Below are 24,513 nucleotides of genomic sequence, written 5' to 3'. Positions count from 1 at the left end.
CGGGAGTTGGAGACCAGCCTGGGCAACATGGTGAAACCCCATCTCTATAACAAATACAAAAATTAGCCAGGCATGGTGGTGCATGCCTGTAGTCCCAGCTACTTGGGAGGCTGAGGAAGGAAGATCACTTGAGCCCAGGAGACAGAGGCTGCAATAAGCTGTGATCACAACAATGCACTCCAGCCTGGGTGACAGAGCAAGACCCTGACCCTGTTTCAAAAGAAAAAAAAAAAAAGTCATGGTTCCTGCCATGGTTCAAGCACTCACACCTGGAAGATACTGAACTTGGTTTTGCTGAAATGAAGAGCTAGAAAGTTGTTTTGTTACTGAGCTACGCTCTATAATTAAGCTCGATAAATATTCTACCTGGTATATGGCAGCTCCTCAAATATTTAAAGAGCTACTGTGCCCTTCTCAGGTTAAACATCCCCAGGACCCCCTCATTCTGATAAAGGTATGACTTCACAGCTTCCCACCCCCAACCTCTTGTGACTTCCCAGATTTCACCTCAGCCACGTCTTCTCTTATACTTCTTCTGAAATGGCTGAAAAGCAAATAAAGACACACAGAAGGATCCCACACTGAAGAATAGCACTTCTGGGCGCCTAAAGTTACTATTGTAACCTTCCTGTCAATTCAAGGAACAGCTGTAACAAGCAGCTGTCAGTCATAACATCTGGGTGTAGTTACACTAAGGTAGCCCAAAATCTTATTATAAAGCAATCTCACGCACAAGGGAGCTCCCCACAAAATGAAATCACAGAAAAATGCTGAAGATAATTTTAGCGTATTGTGGAAACTGGTGCCCACATTGGACTCATTGCTTTAAAAGTGTTCCACATACATGTGTGTATGTTTCACAAAGTATGTTCCACAGAACATTAATTCTGTTGGCTATTAACAGAAAGAATTCCATTTTCAAATAAATGATAAGTTATCTGAAACTCTAGGCTCACACTTTTAAACAATTCCTTTGCTGAAAGTCTTTTCCAAGTCTTCACTATGCTTCTATGCATTATGCATACTGCAGAGAGAGAGAAGGATCATACAGGGCTGGGCAACAAAATATGTATTAATTGATGTATTTTCTGGGTGGAGCATTGCAAATAACACATTTTGGAAAATGCTGCATTAGCTCATCAATACTTGTGGGGCAGCACACACATCAGGAGAGGTCTGCTGCCTGGTGATCAGGTACCCTGCAACATCATCCATTGTGAGCAAGTAAGGGTTACTAAGGGCACATAGGCACCCCGAGACAGAGATGTCTGGGCTTTGACCAATGAGATCTTCAGGAGTACTTCAGCAGCTGTTTCGGATTTTTCTCTGTGGATGTCCTCATGGGACTAAGTGGAAATTGGAAAAGTATCATCAAACTCTTCTTGAGATTCCTTTTTGATAAGGTAACTATCCTTCTGGATTTGAATCTCAATTGTGTTCTCAAGTGGCAATTTCTTGCAGAGACTAACGTAGCAGTACTATCGGGAAGCACTGTCTTGCAGGTATTGCAGCAGTACTGTGCTTGTGTGGGTCTTGGTCCCAAGTGGCCACCACAACTCAAGGAAGGTATGCAGGTCCACAAGAACAGACTGAAAGTGTCCACTCTTCCAGGGGTTCATCTCACAATGGCACTTTCTGTGATGCTGCATCCTCATTCTCTCTACTTATGTTCTTCTTTGAGTTTGCTTTGTGAGGCTCCTCATAGCTGGTTTGGAAATGCTGGGGATTGTGGGGGCCAGCACAGAAGACCAGGAACACTAATAATGTTCACATGAATATTATTATACATCACAGATAAAATTGAGTGTCGAGTATCTGCTTGGCACTTTCACAAATGATTTCATTTAAACTTTAAGACAATCCTATTGGGCAGTATGTCTGCTTTCCCAATACAGAGGCTCAGAGAGGGCAGAGAAACAGAGCAAGGAGTAAAAGAGCTGACACTGATGGCTGGTTGCAAAGCCCCAGCCCAATTGCTACATTTCCTCAACCTTCAGGGGACAGCCTCTGGAATATTTTCTTTGGAATATTCTAGAAGGAATGCAGCCCACACAAACACAACCAGCATGCACCCACACAAACAGGACACCCCAACAGAACTATTATAAAGAGGCAGACAGACTCTGTCTTAAATTAAACTACATACTTGCTTTACTCTACCAAAAGTGAAATCTCCAAATAGTTATGCCAAAGTCACAAACATTTAATAAAGGGATGATGGTCAAGAACTTAGAGATCAAAGTAGCTGCAATGATGGACAAAGCAACAGTATTAGTAGTGCCAAGGTGCGTGAGGCCCTCAAACATGAATTTCATGGGAGGTCCCTGGGTGGGGATAGTACACTGGCAAGGACAGAACAGTAACACCTTAACAATGTATATGGCTTTGCTAAGTTTTTAAAAAATTTCCAAAGTACTTTTTTTAATGTCTAATATTTTGGCACAAGGCATTTTTTTTAACTGCCAACTATTGATGGATCAATGGCAGGTTGTTGGAATTACAATTTCTTTTAAAATCTTAATGGCAAATACCCCAGGTTGCTTCTAGCCATATTGCACTTCTGCATGAGAAGGGATTTGAAACCCTGGTACTTAATTATCCGTTTTCTTATAAAGAAAGTATATGAAAAAATACATTTGCATTAACTTTGGGGAGAGTCAACTACTCCCAGCAAGGGATGATTGTAAAGAATACTGAAAAGAGAAGAAAGAATGAACAAGGTCATTTCCTGGTTTCTCCTCAATAATCCTTTATAATTTTAATTGAAATAAATTCAGAGGCCATTAGATACTTCTGCATCCAAAAGTAAATGCAAGAGAAAAGTATCCAAATGACTTCATGGTTATCTGTAGTTTGGGATCATCTACATTTCTATTAATAAAAATAACAGGGAGCCATACCAGAGTTTGCAGAAAATGCAGACTAAAAACACAATAAACATATCATTGGTGAAAATGTTTAAAATGGAAAAACTCTGCATTTTAGAGTGAAATATTATCTGAATGCATAATATATACAATAACTGCTCTACCATAAACTGCTTTTTCAAAACCAGAGTTCATCACAGAAACATGAGTTTAAAAAATTAATCATGCCAGGAACTGCACTGCCATAAAAGCAAGCCATTCTTTTCTGCTTATAAACAACAAAACTACCACATATGCAGATGCATGCCTCAGTACCTTGGTGCAATGGTGTATTTACTTGTGTAAATATTTAAAGTCAGACCTTTGAATTTATAATGAAGTAGTACACCACTTTACAAAATAAGGTACTAGTAAATTCAGATGTATGACAAATAGAACTCTGTACAGAATACTAATTGCTGCTGATCTTATTCTAAAAAGAAAAAAAATAATGATATCGTTCAGATTCCACCTAAACAAGCCTAATACATGTGCAGAAATCTTAATAGGTCTTGATGAAGCCTGATTGGTACAATTTTTAAATTATCAGACAGGCTTTGTAACTGAGGCAAACGCAAGCTTCCTATCTGACATTTTTTTATTATCTGCTTATTTTAATATACATATGCAATTACTACAGGAAAGAAAACAGTAAAATCAGAAACATCTATAGTTTGCTGTGTAATGACCGGGTGTTCCCCAGGGAGATGGACCTTTTTACAGAGACGCAGGTGCTGAAAGGGTACACGATGGAGGACGTTACAGGTGTAAATATATAACATGGTGATGAAGAATTCAATAGACACGGTTATTTTCCACCGTAGTTTATGTTAACATAAGTATATACGTTCTGCTCTTAGGATTAATCTCCTGCTCCAGCATGCAGTAGCTGAATGCATGTGCTCTTAGTGGGGTCCACAAACCACCGACCCAAAATGTTCTGATTATATAATAATGCTAAATCTTGTGTCTGAAACTCTTAGGCAACCATAGCTTTACCTGTGATTGGGATATCTGCAGCCACGTTTTCTTTCTTGCTCTTGTCTCCACAGCCACTTGAAACTTCTAAAAATTTAATGCATAATAAAAAAAATGTATTTCAAAGTTAAGGAATAGATCCTTTGGGTGTTTGTCATTCCCTCTATGTTCACTTTTTTTTTTTTTTTTTGGTTAATGTATTTCTTGTCTGAAACAATACTGTTCCTAAAAGGAAACCTATTCTAAAATTAAGGTATCTCATAAATAAAAATTTAAAAATAAAATTGAATTAAGGTACCACTATGCTGCTTTCATGCAAAATAATTGGGCCTGACATCTATCAAATTTGGGTGGGACATAAAATAAGTGAGTCTCACATCCTGCACATGTACATCAACTTGAGCAATTCCTGAGGAATTCACAGCTGTCTTGGAAAACCATTAAAGCAGTTAAATGGCATGTCTTAGCAGTAATGCTTAAATAATCACAATTTCTGGGTGCTCAAAATTGGTTATTAAATTTGGGAGGCATAAATTCATTGATTCTTAATCAACTGTTTAGACACTGATAAGGTTCTATTATAATTAAAAGTAATGTTTACAATTATGAGTACATTCTATTAGGTGATACCAAAAACTTCACAGTACTTTATGGAATCATCTTCATCTTTGTGGGATCAAAATTATCTACTGCCAAGCGATTAGTTTTGTTAAGATTTCGTAACTTCTTCATACTTATTTTATTAGAAATAAATTCACTAGAACTACAGACTTACAGTTAGATTTCCCATTCCTGTTAGACTAAAGGAGAACATATATATTTATTGGAAGGTGGTATAAAACAAATACTATATTATGCATATTAAAATCAGAGGTATTCACTAGTCAGTGATATTCTATAGGTATACCTTGAGAAAGATGATGATGACCCTGAATGCCTTTTTGCTGTGGACACACACTTTAACAATAGTTACCTTGTTCCCTTGTAGGAACACTGTTGAGCCATACAGCAGGTTTGGCTTCCTTTATTCCACTATTGTCATTCAGAATAGATGGCAAGCTGCAAGATGATTCACTACTGTGAATAGCTGACCTATGGCCACACTCTTCTGTAAGGGCTTTTCTCAATAATGCTGTTGCCTACAGTGTTTCAAAAAAAAGCACAAAGAAATAAAAACAAACTGTAGCCACATTCCTCTTGGTCTCAAAGATAGCCTTCAAATATAATTTTAAGTTAAGCTTTACTTAGGATTTAATTTGTTTCCCACATTTAAATGAAATTAAAATGTCCAGAAAAAAAAACACCTGGTTGTTTTCTACTATAATCTAATTCTTTACAAGTTACCCTCACAATAATACACTTTTTGAGGGCTGAATCTTATGTAATGCAGAAATGTTCTTCTGCTTGTTAAGTATGTATATGAAACGTGACCACCTCTGTTAATCTGGGCAGGTTTATCCTCCCTTCGATATATACAAAAGGTAGAGCCTCAGACCTCCTTTCTGAAGGAAAAATTTATTCTTTGATTACATGAATCCTATTTTCTAGGCATGTCAGACAGAATTACTTTCAACTGAGAAAAAGATCTGGAAAGATGTGACCTTGCCATATCCCCACCCTCCTAAAAATGACCCATGAATTTCCCCTAAACAGGAAGATTGCAGAAAAATTTGTGGCTGAAGAGGATGCACTGAGAAGAAAGATAACTGCCCTTATTCTAAATCCCAATCTTCAATCAAGTACTAAGATGGTCTGCACTTTGCCTATAAGTCGTCTGGGGATCTGGGGAAACCCACCCACCACACTGCCTATCTTTTTTCAAAGGCATTGTCTTACTTAAATGCCTCATGTGTCCTGAGCAAGTAGGAGGACACAGGTTTTTATCAGAGCCAACCTTAGAGGTGGAGAAAAAGGGGCAATTCACAGGACCGGGGTTAGTAGCCAAGTCTTTTGATTTTCAGGTCAGTACTTTCCCCTAAGAAATACAAATATGCTGGTAATAAGAGTTAAACTTTTAGTAGATAACCACTGGTCACATTATCCCGCTGCCAGAGTGTATGTTTCTCTCATTTCCTATTGACAGGTGGCGATTTCCTTAGGTAGCTGGAGAGGAAACCTCCGTGGTGGTGGTGACCCACAGGTAGCTGACAATGACAGTAAATACTGGGTAGTGTTCAACCCAATTGTGGGAAAATGCACATGACAGTTTAAAATTAATATAAAGAGCAGAAGTGGACAAATGTTCATAGGTCATCATTAGCCAAGAGTGAAGTGTTAACAATGTAACTATCCAGTGAACAAGGTGGAAAAAACAACCTTCCTTGTGATTAACATGAAACAAGGTGAAGACACTCCGACAGGGAGAGTCAGAGCATGGAAGGTCCGGTCGGAAGGCCCGGTCGGAAGGCCCGGACGGAAGGTCTGGATGGAAGGTCTGGTCTTGCATGTTTGGCATTTCAGACACTTCAAGGCAACTGCCTTTAGTCCTGACTTCCCTGCAGAGTTCTTGCCTTCTTCCCTCCCTAGTACTGGCTGACCTCCTGGACCCATGGCCTACCCGAGGAGCTGGAGTAGCTGATTGGGGGATTTAAGGAGTTCTAGTCCCCTTGGCCAAAGAACTTGGTGTCAAGTTAGCCTTGCAGCCAGGACCTTTCTGTGGTGCAGTTCTAGTGACCAGGGGCTTTTCCTCTATTTCTAGAAACTAGTCCCTAGATTTCACTCCACTGTGATAACTCTGTTGGGATGACTTGCTCAGTATTCCCATTTCTGCAGTCTAGGGGTAGGGTCCTGCCCTTGAAGGCCAGGCCAAGGCTGGTTCCCATCACTGCCCCCATCCCAACTGCCTACACAGACCACTGCACTGCACCTGCTTCTGGAATCTACTACAAACACCTTTCTAATGAGTCCTTGTAGGCTTGACAAGAATACTGCCATTGCCAACAGTTCTGCACTGAGCCCTCTTTTCCACGGTGAGGTAAATAATGTGGTGGGCATACTGCACTGCTAGTTCAATTTACTTTGTACACAGACGCTCCTTGAGTTTATGAAGGGAGTTACATCCAATAAACCCACAAGTTGAAAAAATTGTAAGTCAGAAATGTATTTAACACACCTAACCTACTGAACATCATAGTTAAGCTTTGCCTACCTTAAACTGCTCAGAACACTTACATTAGCCTACAAATGGGTAAAATCATTTAACACTAAGCCTATTTTATAATAAAGTGTTGATTTTCACATGTAATTTATTGGATACTGTACTACTTGTAGTATGGTTTCCACTGAATGCCTAACACTTTCACACCACTGTAAAATCAAAAAATTATAAGTTGAGCCATTGTAAGTTGGAAGTCAGGGACTATCTGTATTTTATCCCATTTATCTTCACTACTCAATACTTATCTCCAGGATTTCTGTTACTTTTTTGATAGAAATGTTTATAAAAGAACATATCTTTTAAGATAATTCCACAGATAATTTCTCAAAGATGACAAGCAGGGACGAAGACAAAAGTCTCAGACAAGGATAGACAAGAATAGGTCACAGATTTCTAGTCAAAAACAACTTCTTTTTGAGACAGAGTCTCTCTCTCTTGCCCAAGCTGGAGTGCAGTGGCGGGATCTTGGCTCACTGTAACCTCCACCGCCCAGGTTCAAGTGATTCTCATGCCTCAGCCTCCCAAGTAGCTGGGATTACAGACGTGTGTCACCACACCAGGCTAATTTTTGTATTTTTAGTAGAGACGGGGTTTCACCATGTTGGCCAGGCTGGTCTCGAACTCCTGTCCTCACGTGATCTGCGTTCCTTGGCCTCCCAAAGTGCCGGGATTATAGGCGTGAGCCACCGTGCCTTGCAAAAACAACTTCTGCAGTCAGGAAAACGTCTGTAACACATTCTCAAGATGTACTGTTTGCAGATGTTCCAGAAAAGTGTATTTCTAAGGAAACCTCCAATCTGAAGGAGTTTGCAGTCTGAGACTGATGACACTAACACAGAGAGAAGCTCAGAGAACAGTTAACAGGTTGCTTTATTACATCTCATGCTGGGACTAAATGGGTTCTGCAAATTGGGGCTAATTATCTGAAAAAAATGTCATTAAACAACAATTTTACCACAGGCTTTCTGATAGTGCTTATGATTGAACTATGCTTGGGTTTCAACTTACCTGTTATTAATGAAGGCTCTCTTTTCGGAGCCCAGAAGAGAAAACTAGAGATTGTTCCATTGGTCTCAGCAGTCTGAAGGCTAAGTCAGTACGAACAAACCACCCCCTCATTTTTCAGCCTTCCCAGGAGCCAGGAGAAAGGACTTGGAAATTAAATGCCAGGGCACAAACTATTTGTGGAATGACTGATGTTGACACCTCCATATTTCAGACATTATGGCAGATAAATCGTTCGATGAGTTACACCTACAGTACTATTCCTTTAATTATTAGCCCAGTTCTACTAGAATTTTCCTCCATGTTCAGTTTAAATATTAATCTTGCTCTATCTAGAACCCCAAGAATCATCTAAGCTGACTCTTAAATTATATCCAAAAACTTACGGTTGTGATATTCAAATGTATAAACAGACAGATGTAAGACATTAATAGAAAAGACATTGTATCCAAAACACCATTAAGAAAATTAAAAGACAAAAATTAAACTGCTAAAAAGATTGCAACAAAATGTCCAAATTTATATTTAAAAAGTTTTTGCAAGTCAATAAGAAATAATATTACTAACCTAATACAAAAATGAGCAAAGAACATGAGCTGGCAAATTATGAAAAAAGAAATACAAATAGCTAATAAATAGGTAGAGAAAAGTTTGACCTCAATTGTAATAAAAAGGTCAAACGAACAAAAAAAATTGGATGTCATTTTCATCTCTCAAATTGCTGCCCCTAAAAAAAAAAAGTTGATAGTATCTAGTTTCATAAAGAACTCAGAGAAATGTTATTTTCATCCATTACTGGTAACTCTGATGACCCTTCCAGAGTGAGATCTGGCCATGCATAGCAAAAGCCTGAAAGATATACCCACCTTTTGACCTACTAATTCTATATCTAGGAATTCGTTCTAAGAAAATATTACAGATATTTGTAAAATCTGAATTGCACAGATATTCTTTGAAACTTTTTTACTAGAGGAAAAATTAGAAACAAATGTTGAACAACAGGTAAATGACTGAAGTGACAGTGGACTGGGGACCTCTGTAAAGCCATTTGAAATGATGTAAATAGAACATGTAATGGTATGAACATGTAACTTTGCAGCAAATGGGGGTAAAAAAAAAACAAGGTTATGTATTTATGTATACAAATAATGCAACCTATGTTTTTCAATATATTAATCATTATTATTATTATTAAAGACAGAGTCTCGCTCTGTCACCCAGGCTGGAGTGCAGTTGCGCGATCGAAGCTCACTGCAACCTCTGACTCCCAGGTTCAAGCAATTCTTGTGCCTCAGCCTCCCAAGTAGCTGGGATTACAGGTGCGTGCCATTACACCTGGCTAATTTTTCTATTTTTAGTAAAGACAGGGTTTTACCACATTGGCCAGACTGGTCTTGAACTACTGACCTCAGGTGATCCACCAACCTCGGCCTCTCATATCAATATATTAAATATTTAAAAAACATACACCATAATGTTAACAGGGTTATATATAAATAGTAGAATAGTAGGAAAATGGCCAGTTTTCTTTTTATCTTACTATTTTGAGATTTTTAATGCTTGTTTTTAAAGGAAAATATAGGCTCACTCTAAAGAAATCCAATTTCTGCTATCAGTGGTACCAATACAAAGAGAAAATGAATGTAAATGCATCTGATAAAATTAAATTCCCTTCTATATGCAAACCAGTGCTACTAACACAGACACAGAAAAGCAAGAGAATTAAAAATAATGGATGTGGACAGCAGATGATATTTTCCCCTAATATGCAGATTTAACTGACTCTTCCTCAAGGTTCAAGAATATTCCTCTTGGACACTGGAAGTAATTTCTTGGTGTTTAAAGAGAAATGCAAGCATCAACACTTAAGTTCTACGTTAAAGGGAACGAAGGGATTTTACCCGTGTAGCAATTTTTTTTTTAATGAGAAGATATTCATATGACCCAGCAAATGAGTATTCAGGAGATAAGAACAAGAAAACAGTCCAGCATTTGGGGAAAGCATCTTCCTGGTGAATAAAACTGGTCTGTGTGTATGGTGGGGGCAGGAACCCGATCTACTCTATGAGTGTCACCAGCATATTGCTCTGCTGTGATAAAGTTCTCCAGGGCAGAAACAGATATCACTTGGGAGAAAAGTAATATTAAGGCATCTTGTATTTTAATGAAGCACCCAACTCATTTTTTTTTCCACAAAAAGTAATTACAAATTTTTCCAATTTAAAAGCAGGCAGCTCAATTATGTAATTGCCTAATAGGTTATGTGGGCACTGCAGACCTTATCTGGTCTCCAGGGAACATAATCTGAGTTTCTGCGGCTTTGAAGATGTATTTACTCAAGAGAAGGGATTGACTCGGGCTGACAGCACAGGGACCCACAGGTAAACATCATTTACATGCGGCTTTTTAATTAGCCATTTACCCAAGAGATCAAAGTAAATATTTCTGAGCTTCATTAGACTCTTAACCAAGTAGTTTCTAGTAGAGCTTTTTTAAATTTTGAAAATCACTTACTTTGAAGATTTTATCTAAAGAGAAAGATTTAACCCGTAGTATTTACTAAATGTGTAGATGGTTTCAATACACAGAAACAACTCAAAGACACTTGATTTCACTAATCGGAAAAGGATGACATGCAAACCAAAACAGTTCTAGGACTCACAAAAGCATTTTGTCCTTCAGTTCACAAGGCTTGCCCCGCCTGCATCATTTTGGTAATATTCTTTGGGGCTGTGCATTTCTTCAGTCACAACCTAACTGGATGAGAAATTACCTGTTTACTTCCATTGTTTTTTTTTTTTTTGAGATGGAGTCTCGCTCTGTCCCCCAGGCTGGAGTGCAGTGGCGCAATCTCAGTCACTGCAAGCTCCGCCTCCTGGGTTCAGGCCATTCTCCTGCCTCAGCCTCCTGAGTAGCTGGGATTACAGGCGCCCACCACCACACCCGGCTAATTTTTTGTATTTTTAGTAGAGACGGGGTTTCACCGTGTTAGCCAAGATGGTCTCGATCTCCTGACCTTGTGATCCGCCCGCCTCGGCCTCCCAAAGTGCTGGGATTACAGGCGTAAGCCACCGCGTCCAGCCTACTTCCATTTTTAAGGATAGATTTTGTCATTAATCTATTGGTAATTTTTATGATTGTCACTAAAATGAGATCAGAATGATTTAAAAAGGAACAAAGATCTATTAGGGGAAGCAGAATATAATTTGATTCATTAGATATTAGCTGGACAGCACCCCCTCCCATTATTGGAAAAATTGAGTAGATTGGTTGTTTGGGACTTGGACCATGTTTTCTAATATAAACAATATCATTTAAAAAAATATTAGATAGCAAAGGACAGTCGATCAACACTTATTTCACCCTTAAAATGCCTGAATGTGATGTACTTGCAGTGAACAAGCATGGGAAATAATGTTGTTACAAGACAGTGCTAACTCAAAGGGATAATAAAACCCAAACAGTATCTTTCTTAAGATCTACGTTCATCGGCTGGGCATGGTGGCTCATATCTGCAATCCCAGCACTTTGGGAGGCTGATGGGGGGGCGGATCACCCGAAGTCAGGAGTTTGAGACCAGCCTGGCCAACACGGTGAAACCCTGTCTCTACTAAAAATACAAAAAAATCAGCCGGGCATGGTGGCACATGCCTGTAGTCCCAGCTACTTGGGAGGCTGAAGCAGGAGAATCGCTTGAACCCAGGAGGCAGTGAGCCTCGGTGGCAGCGAGCCGAGATTGCACCACTGCACTCCAGCCTGAGCAACAGAACGAGACTCCGTCTCGAAAAAACAAACAAAAAAGATCTACGTTCATCAGCAAAGAAGGAATAGATCTAGATTATCTTTGAAAAGGGGCATGAAATCTGTGAAAGGCATACAGGGGGCTGTATCTATGTTTGTAATAATTTATTTCTTCCCTCTAAGGGAAAGGGGGGAGGGAAGGAAGTTTGAGGAGAAGAGGGAGAAGAGAGAAAGAGCAGAAGAGACAGAAGGTGGGTGAAGTGGGGGGAGGAAAGAAGGAGAGGGAAGGGAGGGGGGTACGAAGATGGGAGAAAGGAGGAAGATGAGGAGGAGGGGGTCTGAAACAAATATGGTGCAATGGTAACAACATATGTGAATTTGGGTTGTCGGCATGGGATTAGCGGGTCCGTCCTATCACTGAATATATGTATGTTTGAAATGCTATAAAAAAAAAGTCCTGCTACTCTCTTAATTAGAGCAGCAAGGAAAGAGGGGTCTGAGGAGGACTAAAGGTGCTCTGGAAGGCTGGAGGGGCAAAGCCAGAGGCTCTAGATGGCACAGCCACTTGGGCATGTGACTTCAAGACACAGGCAAGGCTTGATTCCAGAAGGTGCAGATATACAATCCTTGAACTATGAGCATGATAACAATAATTTTAGAAACACCTTAAAAAGAATCAAAGCCAGAAAATCCTATATTATATATAAAGATGAAAAAACATGCTTTGAAACAAGACACATTCCCAAGATGTTCAACCTAGGAGAAGAAAGGCTGTTTCCCTGAATGTGGCTTTTCTAGGGAATGAGGAAGGAATATGCCAATGGACATGCTCTAAAGTTGGGCTTCCAGTTCCTCCCCTCATGATTTCCTTGGGAACTTGCTCCATCCATTTCCATTTTCTGTTTAGCATCTTCGAATTCTCTCTTGGCACCAGCTCCCAAATCAGGCCCCTCCTTCCTCTTGCCTGAACCAGGGCAGGGCTCCCTCCTTCAATGTCTCAGTCCCAAACCAAACATGAAATTCCCTAAGGCACTGCAGAAATCCTATCACAGCTCTGTTCAAAAAGCTCCAGTGGCTTTTCAAAAGCTACAAAACTAAACACATTCTCCCTGGCCTGGCATCGGATGCTGCACACTATGGCCAGCAACTACTTCTTGTGCTCCTTCTCACCATCCCCAGACTTGAGCCCATGCTTCAGCCTCAGGATGGCTCTGTTGCCTGAATACATGTTGGGTTTCCCAGTGTGCTCTTTGGCTCATAGCAGCCATTTCTTGTCACCTCTGCCCCCACCCCCAACTCATACCATCAAAAGCCTATCTTTTAAAGATCACCTCTCATGCCACTGTACTCCCTCCATCATGACCTCCGCCTTCCTTGCTTCTCCAGGAGTCTTGGCTTGGCTCTCTTTCCTGAAAGCCCACATTTTTGACATTTTCTTATTACATGCATCCCATGATGTCACACCCCAGAAGGAGGGGGTCACATTTTATTTGTCTCTTTCCCTCCAACGGATCTGGGCTGATATCTGTGTACAGTAATGGACCGATAGGCATTTGCTGAATTGACATGAATGACTATAAAGTATTTCTAAAGTACGGAGTGGAGACGGAAAACCAGAGTGTTATAAGATGCTTCGAAATTTCTTGGAAAACAAATTCCTACATAAAACATTATGCAAAAGGCCCGAGGTCAGAAAGTTAAAAACCAACCAACCACAAAACCTCACTTACTACTTTTCTTATCGTTATTTTTTTCAAATACATAACACTTCCTCAAATGAATAATTTGCACATCTTGAGACTTTTTTTTTTTTTTGAGATGGTGTCGCCAGGCTGGAGTGCAGTGGCGTGATCTCGGCTCACTGCAACCTCTGCATCCTGGGTTCAAGCAATTCTCCTGCCTCGGCCTCCCAAGTAGCTGGGACTACAGGTGCGCACCACCACATCCAGCTAATTTTTGTACTTTTAATAGAGACGGGGTTTCATCATGTTGGCCAGAATGGTCTCGATCTCTTGACCGCGTAATCCACCCGCCTCAGCCTCCCAAAGTGCTGGGATTACAGGCGTGAGCCACGGCGCCTGGCCAAAACTTTTTTTTTTTTTTTTTAAATAAAAATTACTAACCTTACCCTGTGGTCCACATTTGTGATTGGGAAAACTTCAGACAGTTTAGCTACCTACCTCTTCTTTGACAGAATTATCATGTTCTTTCAAGGTGGCAACATCCTGACCCACCTGTGCCCTCGGTACATCTGAGTCTGGTGCTTGTCCAGGTCTATAAAACAGAAACAGGACACTCACTATAGATTTGTAATATTATAAGATTCCCACATTTTTAAAGGCCTCAATTACGTTAGTAGAAGATGGTTTATCCAGAAGTCTGGAACTCAACATATTCTGGTCTAAGGGAGTTTTGAGTCCAAGTATCCTTTTTTTTAAACTTTTAAAAACTTTGGTTATTTCATTGCTAAATGAGTCTTCTCAACTTTTGCTGCACACAGAACAACCTGGGGAGCTCTGCACAATCTGGGTGCCTGGGGCCACCTCTATAGAGTCCAGGAAAAATGGTCTGGGGTGTGGCTTGGCCAGTGGGCTTTTTAAAAATTTTACTTTAAAATTTTAATCTATTTATGTATTTAGAGACTGGGTCATGAGACTGGCTTTCATCATGTTGCCCAGGCTGGTCGTAAACTCTGGGGCTCAAATATTCCACCTGCCTCGGCCTCCTGAAGTGCTGAGATTACAGGGGTGAGCCACCACGCCTGGTCTGGTCAGTGGGATTTTTAAGGCTCACAGAGTGATTCTAAAGCACAACAATGGTTTTGAATCACTGCATAGATGGTCAGTCTCCCACATGTAGTGAAGAGAAAAAGATCGCATTTTCATCTCAACAGCAGATGTTTTGTTGTTGTTTTGTTACACTCTTACCATGGTCTACTTACAGTTTTTTAAAAATTAAGATATTAGGAAAGAGTTAAAAAATAAGCCTATATTGCTGCTCAGGCTGTGGTATTTATGTACTAAAAGGAACGAAAGTTCATTAAAGAAATGCCCTATTCAGGTCTGGGGCAGGAAACGCACAAGATGAACCTGAAACATCTTGTTGTACCAGAAAGTAAGGAAGCTCTCAAAGTTGTATCAAAAGAACTGAAGGTGGGGAGGGGATATCTTGAGGAAGCTTTCACTGTCAAAGATGGGACAATTTAAGCACCTAAAGGATACTGACTGCAATGGACTGAAACACAGGGAATACATGAAAATCCTTGAGTTCATCTAAAAATAAATAAATAAATAAAATTTAAAAAATAAAAATAAAAACCTTTGGATTCAGCCTTAAAAGGAAGGAAATCCTGTCACATACTACAACATAGATGAATCTTAAGGGGATTGTGCTAAGTGAAATAAGCCAGTCAGAAAAGGACAAATACTGTATGATCCCACTTAAATGAGGTACCTAGAACAGTCAAATTCATAAAGACAGAAGTTGAATGGTGGGTGCTGGGGCCTGGGGGGAAGGGAAAATGGGGAGTTGTTTAATGGGTATAGATTTTCCATTTTGTAAGATGAAAATGTTCCAGAGATCTGTTGTACAACAAAGTAAAGATATTTAACACTACTGAACTGCACAGTTCAAAATGGTTAAGATGGCTAATTTTATGTTTTTTTTTAAACCACAGTAAAGACAAAATAGAAATAAATTTTAAAACCTTTGGAGGCTGGTAGGGCAACAATTCATTATTCTGCAAATTGGTAAATAAAGAAATAGAATAAAGCATTTATCCTGCTTTTGTGGTCAAAAAATACATTTCAGAGTCACCAAGTTAGCTGACAAGGAAAAGTTCTTCCAATAAATGCAGAAGAAATGATCAAATTAGAAAAGTCACCATTTTGTAAGTCCAAATTAATGATGTATCTAGGAAATGGTCATAATTTTGTGAAAATTACATAATAGTAAACTTCTGTCCTGAAGTCATCAACCTTTCCACATTTGAACCCACAGATCGGTCTTAGTATCACTAACCATGGGGTAACAAAACATTATGTGCTGCCTGGTTTTAAATATCAGCACCACCCATGACATTTTCTTGCTAAAATAACTGGCCTGGGACTTAATCACATATTTGGATCTAACCACCAGTTTTCAGGTAATAAAGAGTAAAGAGGAACTGGTTAAACATACCAACCAAATAGAGCATGTAAATTCTCCAGGGTAAGTGACCCAATTCCTCCAACAAATCAATAGCATAAAAAAAGGAGGGAGGGAATGTCACAAAATTAAAAGAGGTTTCAGAGACATAGCCAATTGTAATATGTGGACCTTATTTGAACTCTGATTCAAACAAAACAAACGCAGAAAAACAATTTTTCAGATAAGCAAGGCAAACTGACAAGGACTAGGTATTAGATAAACTGAAGAATTTTGTTGATTATGTTAAATGATAGTATTTTAAATCCTTATATGTTAGAGGTATAAGTATTTGTGAGTGAAATGATATGTTGTCTGTTTTAAACTACTCAAGAAAAAAAGCGTTAGGGAGAGAGATAAAACAAGACTGATGAAATGTGAGCAGTTGGTGGATCTGAGTAGTGGGTATATGAGACTTCGAATGTTTAAAAATGTCAAGGTAAAAAGTTAAATGTATATTAGTGTCTGCAACTTACTTAGAAACGTATAAAAATAAAGGATTGATGGAAGGATGGATAAACAAATATGAGAGGGCAATAAAATGTCAGGAGTACAATCTGGGTGGTGTGTATATGGATGTCCACCCTATGATTCCTTTTACTTTTCTGTATGTTTGAAAAATTTCATAATAAAATCTCTGGAAAAGAAAGTAAGTCTAGGTACAGTTCAGAACCTTCCTCAATAAATCTTAATTGTTATTACTTGTACCTGACCTAACCCTATTTTTTTCCAGGACTTGAATAAAGTGAGATGAGTCATTGGAATCCTTTGATTCTAAGGCTTCTGACTAGTTTGATAGAAAGACCTTTCAGCAACTTGCCTTTCTTGGTTACCACCGTACCGCAATGATGTCATTAAACTACCCAATTCCTTTGTTTTGACCTTTGCATCTATATTTGGTTTCTTAACAGACTGCCCTGCTGGGAAAATGCACTGACCAGTCATCAGCAAATTCTAGCCCATTCAGCAGGTACATTTCTTATAATAAGTAAGTCAACTATGCTTTTGGCTTGAAAGCAAGTTTAATTTGGATGAATTAAATTAGTTAAATAGCTAAGTGAGTCAAATTATCAAAGAACAGTCCCTCTGGTGGCTAATACACATGATTTTCTGCAGAAGCAAAATGAAGGCAAGACTCTTGTTACTAATACACCACCCAATTGCATCTATCCTTTGGGTCCTAGCATGAAAAACTAGCTAAGGTTTCCTATAATTATCATATTTATTTCCCACAAAAGGATAAAATTGATTAATTGACTTGCACAAGTCAAACGGAAAATGAGCTGTTGAAGGAGGTACAGCACCTAGGGTTTGTGACTTCTGAACAACTAAGGCAACCCTTAAAGCACAAAAGGAAGCTGACTTGCAGATTTCTTTTGGGACAGATCAGGCAAGAAGTGCAACAGCCATGGCTTCCCTAAATGGAGCTTCGCCCATGGCTCTACAAAAACATACCACATCAGAAAATGTGCAAAGTGGTACAAAGGATTTAAAGGAGATTTTTCTGTTTTGTCTACTTTACGTTGGAAAATTTATAACATTGATGACACATAAAAAAACAAAGTTTAATGTCAGGTAATTCTTTAATTAAAAATGTAATAAAGGAATATAGTTTAAATTGTCTATAATTAATTTCATGTACTTGAAAGGGCTTTCAATCAGAAAGGTGAAATTTAAACAAATGTATCCGTATTTCCTAACTTTAAATGCAGAGTAATAAATACCCTGAATTTAATTCTGAACACAGGCAGACTAAAATAGAGATTTTCATATACTATAATCCAAACAATACAAAGCTGACTCAATTTTTCAGTATGAGCATAAGAACACAATTGGGAAACGTATCTGAAAGTAGCCACTAATATAGAGAATTAGTTGTACCTGGAAAAAAATAAATGGATAGTCTCATTATGTTTCTCATAAAATACTTATTAATCATTTTTATATTAAAATGTTTTCCAGAAGACAATAATGAGCAATTTTTAAATCAATTTCTCTAAATCACATGAATCATATTTTTATAATGCATAATTGTCAAAAACAATAGCTTGGTCTTCCACATGATAATAGTAAACTTTGCATATGACTTTTTGTTATTTTTTTTTTTTGAGACAGCATCTTGCTGTGTCACCCAGGCTGGAGTGCAGTGGCACAATCACAGCTCACTGCAGCCTTGACATCCTGAACTCAAGCAGTCCTCCTGCCTCAGCCTCCTGAGTAACTGAGACTATAGGTGTGCGCCACCACACTTTGCTAATTTTTTTGTATTTTTTTGTAGAGATGGGGTTTCACCATGTTGCCCAGGCTCGTCTGGAACTCCTGAGCTCAAGCAATCCACCTGCCTCAGCCTCCCAAAGTGCTGGTATTACAGGCGTTAGCCACCTGGCCCATATGAAGGTCTTAATCCTTGATATAACATAACTCAATAATGATGACAAGCGTGGTTTGTTCTTTTTTTCTCTTAAGATGCTTCATTTTGTGAGCAGGAATTCAGAAATCTTCACATTGTCTTCTAGAGCAGGGGTCCCAATGCCTGGGCCACAGACTGGTACTGATACGTGGTCTGCTAGGAACTGGGCCACAAAGCAGGAGGTGAGTGGCAGGAGGGCGGAGCATTAGCTCCACCTGAGCTCCGCCTCCTGTCAGATCAGGGGGAGCATTAGATTCTTATAGGAGCATGAATCCTATTGTGAACTGTGCATGCAAGGGAGCTAGGTTGCATGTTCCTTATGAGAATCTAAAGCCTGATGATCTGTCACTGTCTTCCATCACTCCCAAACGGGACCATCTAGTTGCAGGAAAACAAGCTCAAGGCTCCCACTAATTTTCCATTATGGTGAACTGTATAATTATTTCATTATACATTAAAATGTAATAATAATAGAAATAAAGTGCACAATAAATGTAATGTACTTGAATCATCCTGAAACCATGCCCCTGCCCACACCTCCCTAACCCCGCTCCGTGGAAAAACTGTCTTAAACGAAACTGGTCCCTGGTGCCAAAAAGGTTGGGGACTGCTGCTCTAGAGTATGCTATGGGGGCAGGTGTCTCATTTTACAGATCAAGATTAAAGACTCAGATGTGCACTGCTGCTACACCAAACACTCCTTTAAGGATTCTGTAATCAGTCAAAGCCTTTCCTGCCTGGATTAGAATTCTATGACACTAGGCCGGTGTGATGGCTCATGCCTGTAATCCCAGCACTTTGGGAGGCAGAGGTGGGCGGATCACTTGAGGCCAGGAGTTCAAGACTAGCCTGGCCAACATGGTAAAACCCCATCTTCTGCCAAAAATACAAAAAATTAGCAGGGTGTGGCAGTGCACACCTGTAGTCCCAGCTACTCAGGAGGCTGAGGCACAAGAATCTCTTGAGCTCAGGAGGCAGAGGTTGCAGTGAGCCAAGATCACTCCACAGCACTCCAGCCTGGGTGACAGAGCAAGATTCTGTCTTAAAAAAAGAAAAAAGAATTCTATGACACCAGAGTTATTAACCATTAAAGAACAAGAATAAATCATTCTCTCCAAACCAGTGTTTCTGCAATGGTTGATCAAACTGGCCAGGTGATGATCACAAAGCAGATAGGTCTATTTCACTTAGACTTGGAGTTCCCAGCAGGGACTTCTGGGTGCTAAGAGGCACAAGAGGAAGCTAGAGCAAGGAGGGCAGCGGGGCAGCCTGGTGACTAAAATCCATTAGTAAGAATCTGTGTTTAAAGACCTGACTGCTGTCTCTCAAAGGTCACAAACACTTGGCACTTTTTTCAAGGCTAGAGAGTGAACCAGTGATAATCAGTGTGTGTTAAACAGCATCCCCAGTCACAATGTATACAGCAATTCTAGCTGTAGCAGAACATAATGCTGACAGCAGAGAACATTCTTGACTTCTTTATCTGGCTCTAAAAAGTGACTGTGGTAAAGAAACAGTTTTGAAGACTCCAGATATTAATTTTAAAATTTGTGGTGGTCATAAAGAAGGATCATTTCTTATGGAAGACTGATTTACACATAACTGTAGATCAATAGTCATGTAAAACACAACCTTTCATAATGGAAATCAATGCTCTATTATGAATGCTGAGAAACTCTAACAATTGTTAGTCTAGTAGGTGCAGACATCATGGCTTATCACCCATAATCACAGTTTGGCAGCCTAGGTTAAGAGAGTCACAAAATGAATCATTTAGTTTAACAACTCAGTTTGCGCAGAGAATTATAAATGCATATATCCTTCCCATGCTATACACCACAACTGTGGTTTATGCCAAATAGTATACAAACAGATATAAAAGGCAGTGAGAAAGAAACGGGAGATTAAAGAGCCTTCTAACACACAATCACCAAATGACCTAGAGAGCGCAGAAGGACTCCTCCCAAACCAGCTTCTTCCACTACGTTGTAAAGGATTATTTTAAGACCGTGGTTTTTATTCTGCAGGATAAAAACTGAAAGAGGGTTTTCTGGCATTGCCCTTTACTGCCTTAGGTTGAAAAGCTACTGACCAGGAAGGTCATTTCCAGCATTTCCCATAGCTTCAAGATTACTAGTACAGACGCAGAAGGTAATGTAAAACAAAGCCACTTAATCCGGTGAAGTTTTCTTGTGACAAGGTCCCTTTAAAGACTATTATCCTGATTTCCATCCACCCTTTGATAGAATCAATGTGCACTAGATTTAAGCTGAATCCTCTAAATATCCTCCCTATTTATATCTTTAACATAAAACAGCCTAAGTGGCACATGACAGGTGAGGAGGACGGCACTATGTTGTAGGCTAAGCAGACCCAAAGCCACTCACTCACTCACTCAGCCAGCCAAACAAGGTCCCTTCAGAGGGGCTTTCACAGACATGCATCTACTGACCACTCCTGAGTAATAATCTATTCTCTGCTAGTAAACAGTGCAGATGTATTTAATAAGAGGATTGCGGCCGGGCGCGGTGGCTCACGCCTGTAATTCCAGCACTTTGGGAGGCCAAGGCAGGCGGATCACGAGGTCAGGAGATTGAGACCATCCTGGCTAACACAGTGAAACCCCGTCTCTACTAAAAATACAAAAAATTAGCCGGGCATGGTGGCAGGTGCCTGTAGCCCCAGCTACTCGAGAGGCTGAGGCAGAAGAATGGCCTGAACCCAGGAGGCGGAGCTTGCAGTGAGCTGAGATCACGCCACTGCACTCCAGCCTGGGCAACAGAGCAAGACTCTGTCTCAAAATAAAATAAAATAAAATAAAAAATAAATAAGAGGATTGCAACTTTGTGATCTTTTTGATTTTGGAGCATTCGGAAACAAGAATGGCCATCCCACCATGACAGCAATGTCAAGCCAGTAAGCCCTGACTTGCTTTTCATAGCTGCCACCCCCAGGTAGGAGTCCTGGGAGCTGGTGAAGGACAGCTGCTCTGTGAGCTTCAAGGTCTTCTTTCAGAATGCCACTGTGATTACAGAGCCTATAAAATAAAAAAAATGCTGCAGGAGATGCTTATTTAAGCACAGATCACCAGCTTCTAGAATCTATGATGGTTCTTCATGGTTTACTGAAATATATCTGTAATATAATCTGGACATTAAAATGCAGCAACTATACTGTCTCTCAACAAAGACATAAAATGGGGCAGTTTAAAAAACTTGCTTGCACGTATGCGGCAATTTTAAATCCATCAGAGGAAGTAACTTTTAACCCTTTGTTGACTTTAATGATGTTCAAATCCACAGCTGGGCAATCTCATTCCACATTCCACCTGAATGATAGGTATGCTAGATAATCTTAACAGCAGAAAAGGCTAATTTTATATTGTCAATCATAACAAAGTTAGATCCCCACAACTCGTATGAAATTTACTTAAATTGTCACTGCTAAGAAATTGAAAACTTCTGGCTGAAGTATAGGTTACATCCTCTATTTCTGAATGTAGAAAAATGACTATTAGTTTTCCATTCAGATCCTATTGCAGTCAAATTTTCTTTATTCTTAATCAGAATAGGAAGGCATGGAAAGAGGGATTTATCTTTTATTATCTATATCCAGTCTGTTGAGTAAGTGATAAGAGTCTAAAAATTTGGTCACTGTTTTAGGTTAGGTCTGTCATTGTATCACAGTAGCCTTCAAACAGATTAGTTACCATCTTTAAAAAAATGACTATTTTGAGGGATGCATGATTCTAAAAAGCTATAGGAGAAGACAAAACAGTGTTTCTACTTTAAAGGAGCTGTTCACATTTGTAGTTGGGAATATTCAACACATACCCCAAAAAGAAAATGAAGATTAGTTACAAAGCAACTTATAAAGCAATATGTTAATTTGCAAAGTACTAATTTGTAAATAGCACTACAGTTGGTGAAGTTACTGGACCTAGTTGATGGCTATGTGCCTGATATGATAAGGATGAAGGAGACGTGGTCCGTCTATTGGAGGGTGAGTGACAACTGCAGACTCAGGCTTACCCCCACTCTGAAGTGTACCTTTATGCTGGGAAGGAATAATAACAGGCACACAAGATTCAAGTGCTATTCCTGACTCTTATCCGCACTGTTGGTGCTCCAGCTCCCTGCCAATTCCCAGGCTTCTGTCTAAACTCTAAGCCTGGATTCTTAGTTCTTATAGGTCAGACCCCGAGTTGGGTCCTTCACTCCTGGGTTCTGCTGCCCCAAAGCTTCCAGACTTCAGGCCTATCTGACTTATAGTACCTATGAATACCTCTTATTGCCTAGGCAAAATCTGGATCCTAATTCTTCCTGGAAGCCTTTATCTTGTCATCACTCAGTTTCCAGAATAGCAGCTGCCCTTAAGAGGTCCCACCAATGGTGAGCCAATTTCAGGGTAGTAAAAGAGAGCCTGTAATCAACAGTGAGAGGTATAGGGCAGGCCATCAGACAATCAGGAATTATGAAGCGGTAAAGACACAGAGAGATCACTGGAGTCCCAGGGGCTTCACTAAGGAGGAGGAACTTGAGCCAGGCAGGTTTAAGGGAGAAGGGGAGATGACATTTGAAACTAAGGAGAGACACAGGCAAAGGTGATGGGAAATGACAGGGTAAGAGTGGTGTGGGGACCAGCAAGGGAGACAAGTTTGGCTGGGTAGGGGTTGCTGTTGGTCATAGTAGGATAGCAATGGAAAATTAAATTCAATATGAAACTCTGGAAAGAATACAGCAATAAGCTTGTGGATTTCTGAGCCATTGCTGGTTTCTCGAAAGCAGTGTTTTTCAGAGGGTTAGCCTGGCAGCCTTGCAAGGATGGAGTTGGTGAGGAGAGAGACCTGAGGCCCAGAGACCAGTCAGGAGACTGACTTTGTGCTGTAGGTGGCAGAGGAAGAGCAGGTAAGTAGGTGAGGCAAGGGAGGAAGAAACAGTCCTTCATCGCTCACCTGGGGAGCACTCAGCTGACTACAGGGAAGGTAACGGAGACCATGCTGGCTGCTGGTGGGGTGGGGCTGTGGAGAGCTGGGGCCAGTGCCTCCATCAAAAGCTCCCCCTGAGGAGTGTGTGTCCCAGTGAACCTAGATCTTCTCAGTTTTTAAGAGAAGCTGGAAGTTTATAATTGCAAGTTTTGTTTTTATTTAACAGCTCCCAATTTTTAAAATGTGGTGACTAATTCAAAAGGTTGCCTACCCACTGACAGGACAAAGAGAACCTATCTGCAGCTCAAGGTAGGCCTGCAGGCCACCAGCTTATGATCTCCAAGCTTAGATTCCCTTTAGTCCCACTTCCCAAACCAGGATGCAAACCTGGAGCAAGGACCATGGCTTAATGTTTTTGGATATCTTCTAAAAGGTTAGTACTGTGCAGTACTGGAAACTGGCTGACACTCCATGGTGCTGGTGGATGCTGCAGTGGGAGCAGGTTCCCTCCATGGTAAGGTGTATTTTATCTTTGCCATCCTTAGGAATGGTGACAACAGAAGGCAGACTGACTTTTAGTGGTCTCATTATTGTTTTTAAATTCTTCCATAGAATGCACCTACTTATTACCTGCATCTGCACTCCTCCCCTCACTACCACCACGGCATGCATGCCAGTGCTCAGTAATGCTTGATTGTCCTGCCAGGACAAATCCCAGATAACCTTTCTTCTTTGCCGATCTTATCAATCTAAGTGTCAGGCTTACTTAGACTAGCTCATCTCATCACCTTCTAGAAGCTTCCCTGACTACCTTACTCATAGGGATCTTTCTTATCCCTGAATTCTTTAGCACAAAAGAGACACCATCTTACCTCTTACCTTGTGCTATTCCATAGTTAAGTCACCTCTGCCGAGTCTTCTCAACAAGAGCAAAAGCCTGGTGAGAATAGCAACTGCACTTCTAAATTTTTTACTTTTATTTCTCATAGCATTCAGCACAATGCTGAGCATACAACTTAATGATACTACATGTCGAATGACAAGCTGAAACTTAAACCCAGATGAAAGAAATTCATATGACACACTTATCTTTACAGTATTCTTTTTTTTTATAAAAATGAGATGGGGTCTTGCTTTGTTGCCCAGGCTGGTCTCAAACTCCTGAGCTCAAGCAATCCTCCCACCTTGGCCTCCCAAAGTTCTG

General features: G+C 40.0%; 1 protein-coding gene and 1 long non-coding RNA gene across 8 annotated transcripts in view; one reads left to right on the top strand and one right to left on the bottom strand.

The window, feature by feature from the left end:
* KIZ (kizuna centrosomal protein) overlaps nt 1–24,513 on the bottom strand; it is a 120,578-nt gene that overhangs the window by 27,153 nt on the left and 68,912 nt on the right. For 6 of the 7 annotated variants that reach the window (XR_002003904.4, XM_004061880.5, XM_055373573.2 and 3 more), the window contains 3 exons: nt 13,968–14,061; nt 4,858–5,023; nt 3,906–3,971 (listed from right to left, as the gene is read on the bottom strand). Coding sequence is in view for 6 of the 7 variants with exons in the window: in XM_004061880.5 (XP_004061928.4) it covers nt 3,906–3,971; nt 4,858–5,023; nt 13,968–14,061 (326 nt within the window). In the remaining variant the exon portion in view is untranslated. The remainder of the gene's footprint in view (nt 1–3,905; nt 3,972–4,857; nt 5,024–13,967; nt 14,062–24,513) is intronic. The other variant, XM_019017417.4, reaches the window with a different exon arrangement.
* Nucleotides 1,278–20,533, top strand: LOC129529218 (uncharacterized). The gene is made up of 3 exons (XR_008674682.2): nt 1,278–1,403; nt 16,884–16,942; nt 20,458–20,533. It is a non-coding gene; the product is annotated as an uncharacterized lncRNA (long non-coding RNA).

This window comes from Gorilla gorilla, chromosome 21, assembly GCF_029281585.2.
Source record: "Gorilla gorilla gorilla isolate KB3781 chromosome 21, NHGRI_mGorGor1-v2.1_pri, whole genome shotgun sequence".
NCBI lineage: Eukaryota > Metazoa > Chordata > Mammalia > Primates > Hominidae > Gorilla > Gorilla gorilla.
Note: the sequence above shows the minus strand (reverse complement) of the source record. Positions and strands in the feature narration are given on the sequence as shown.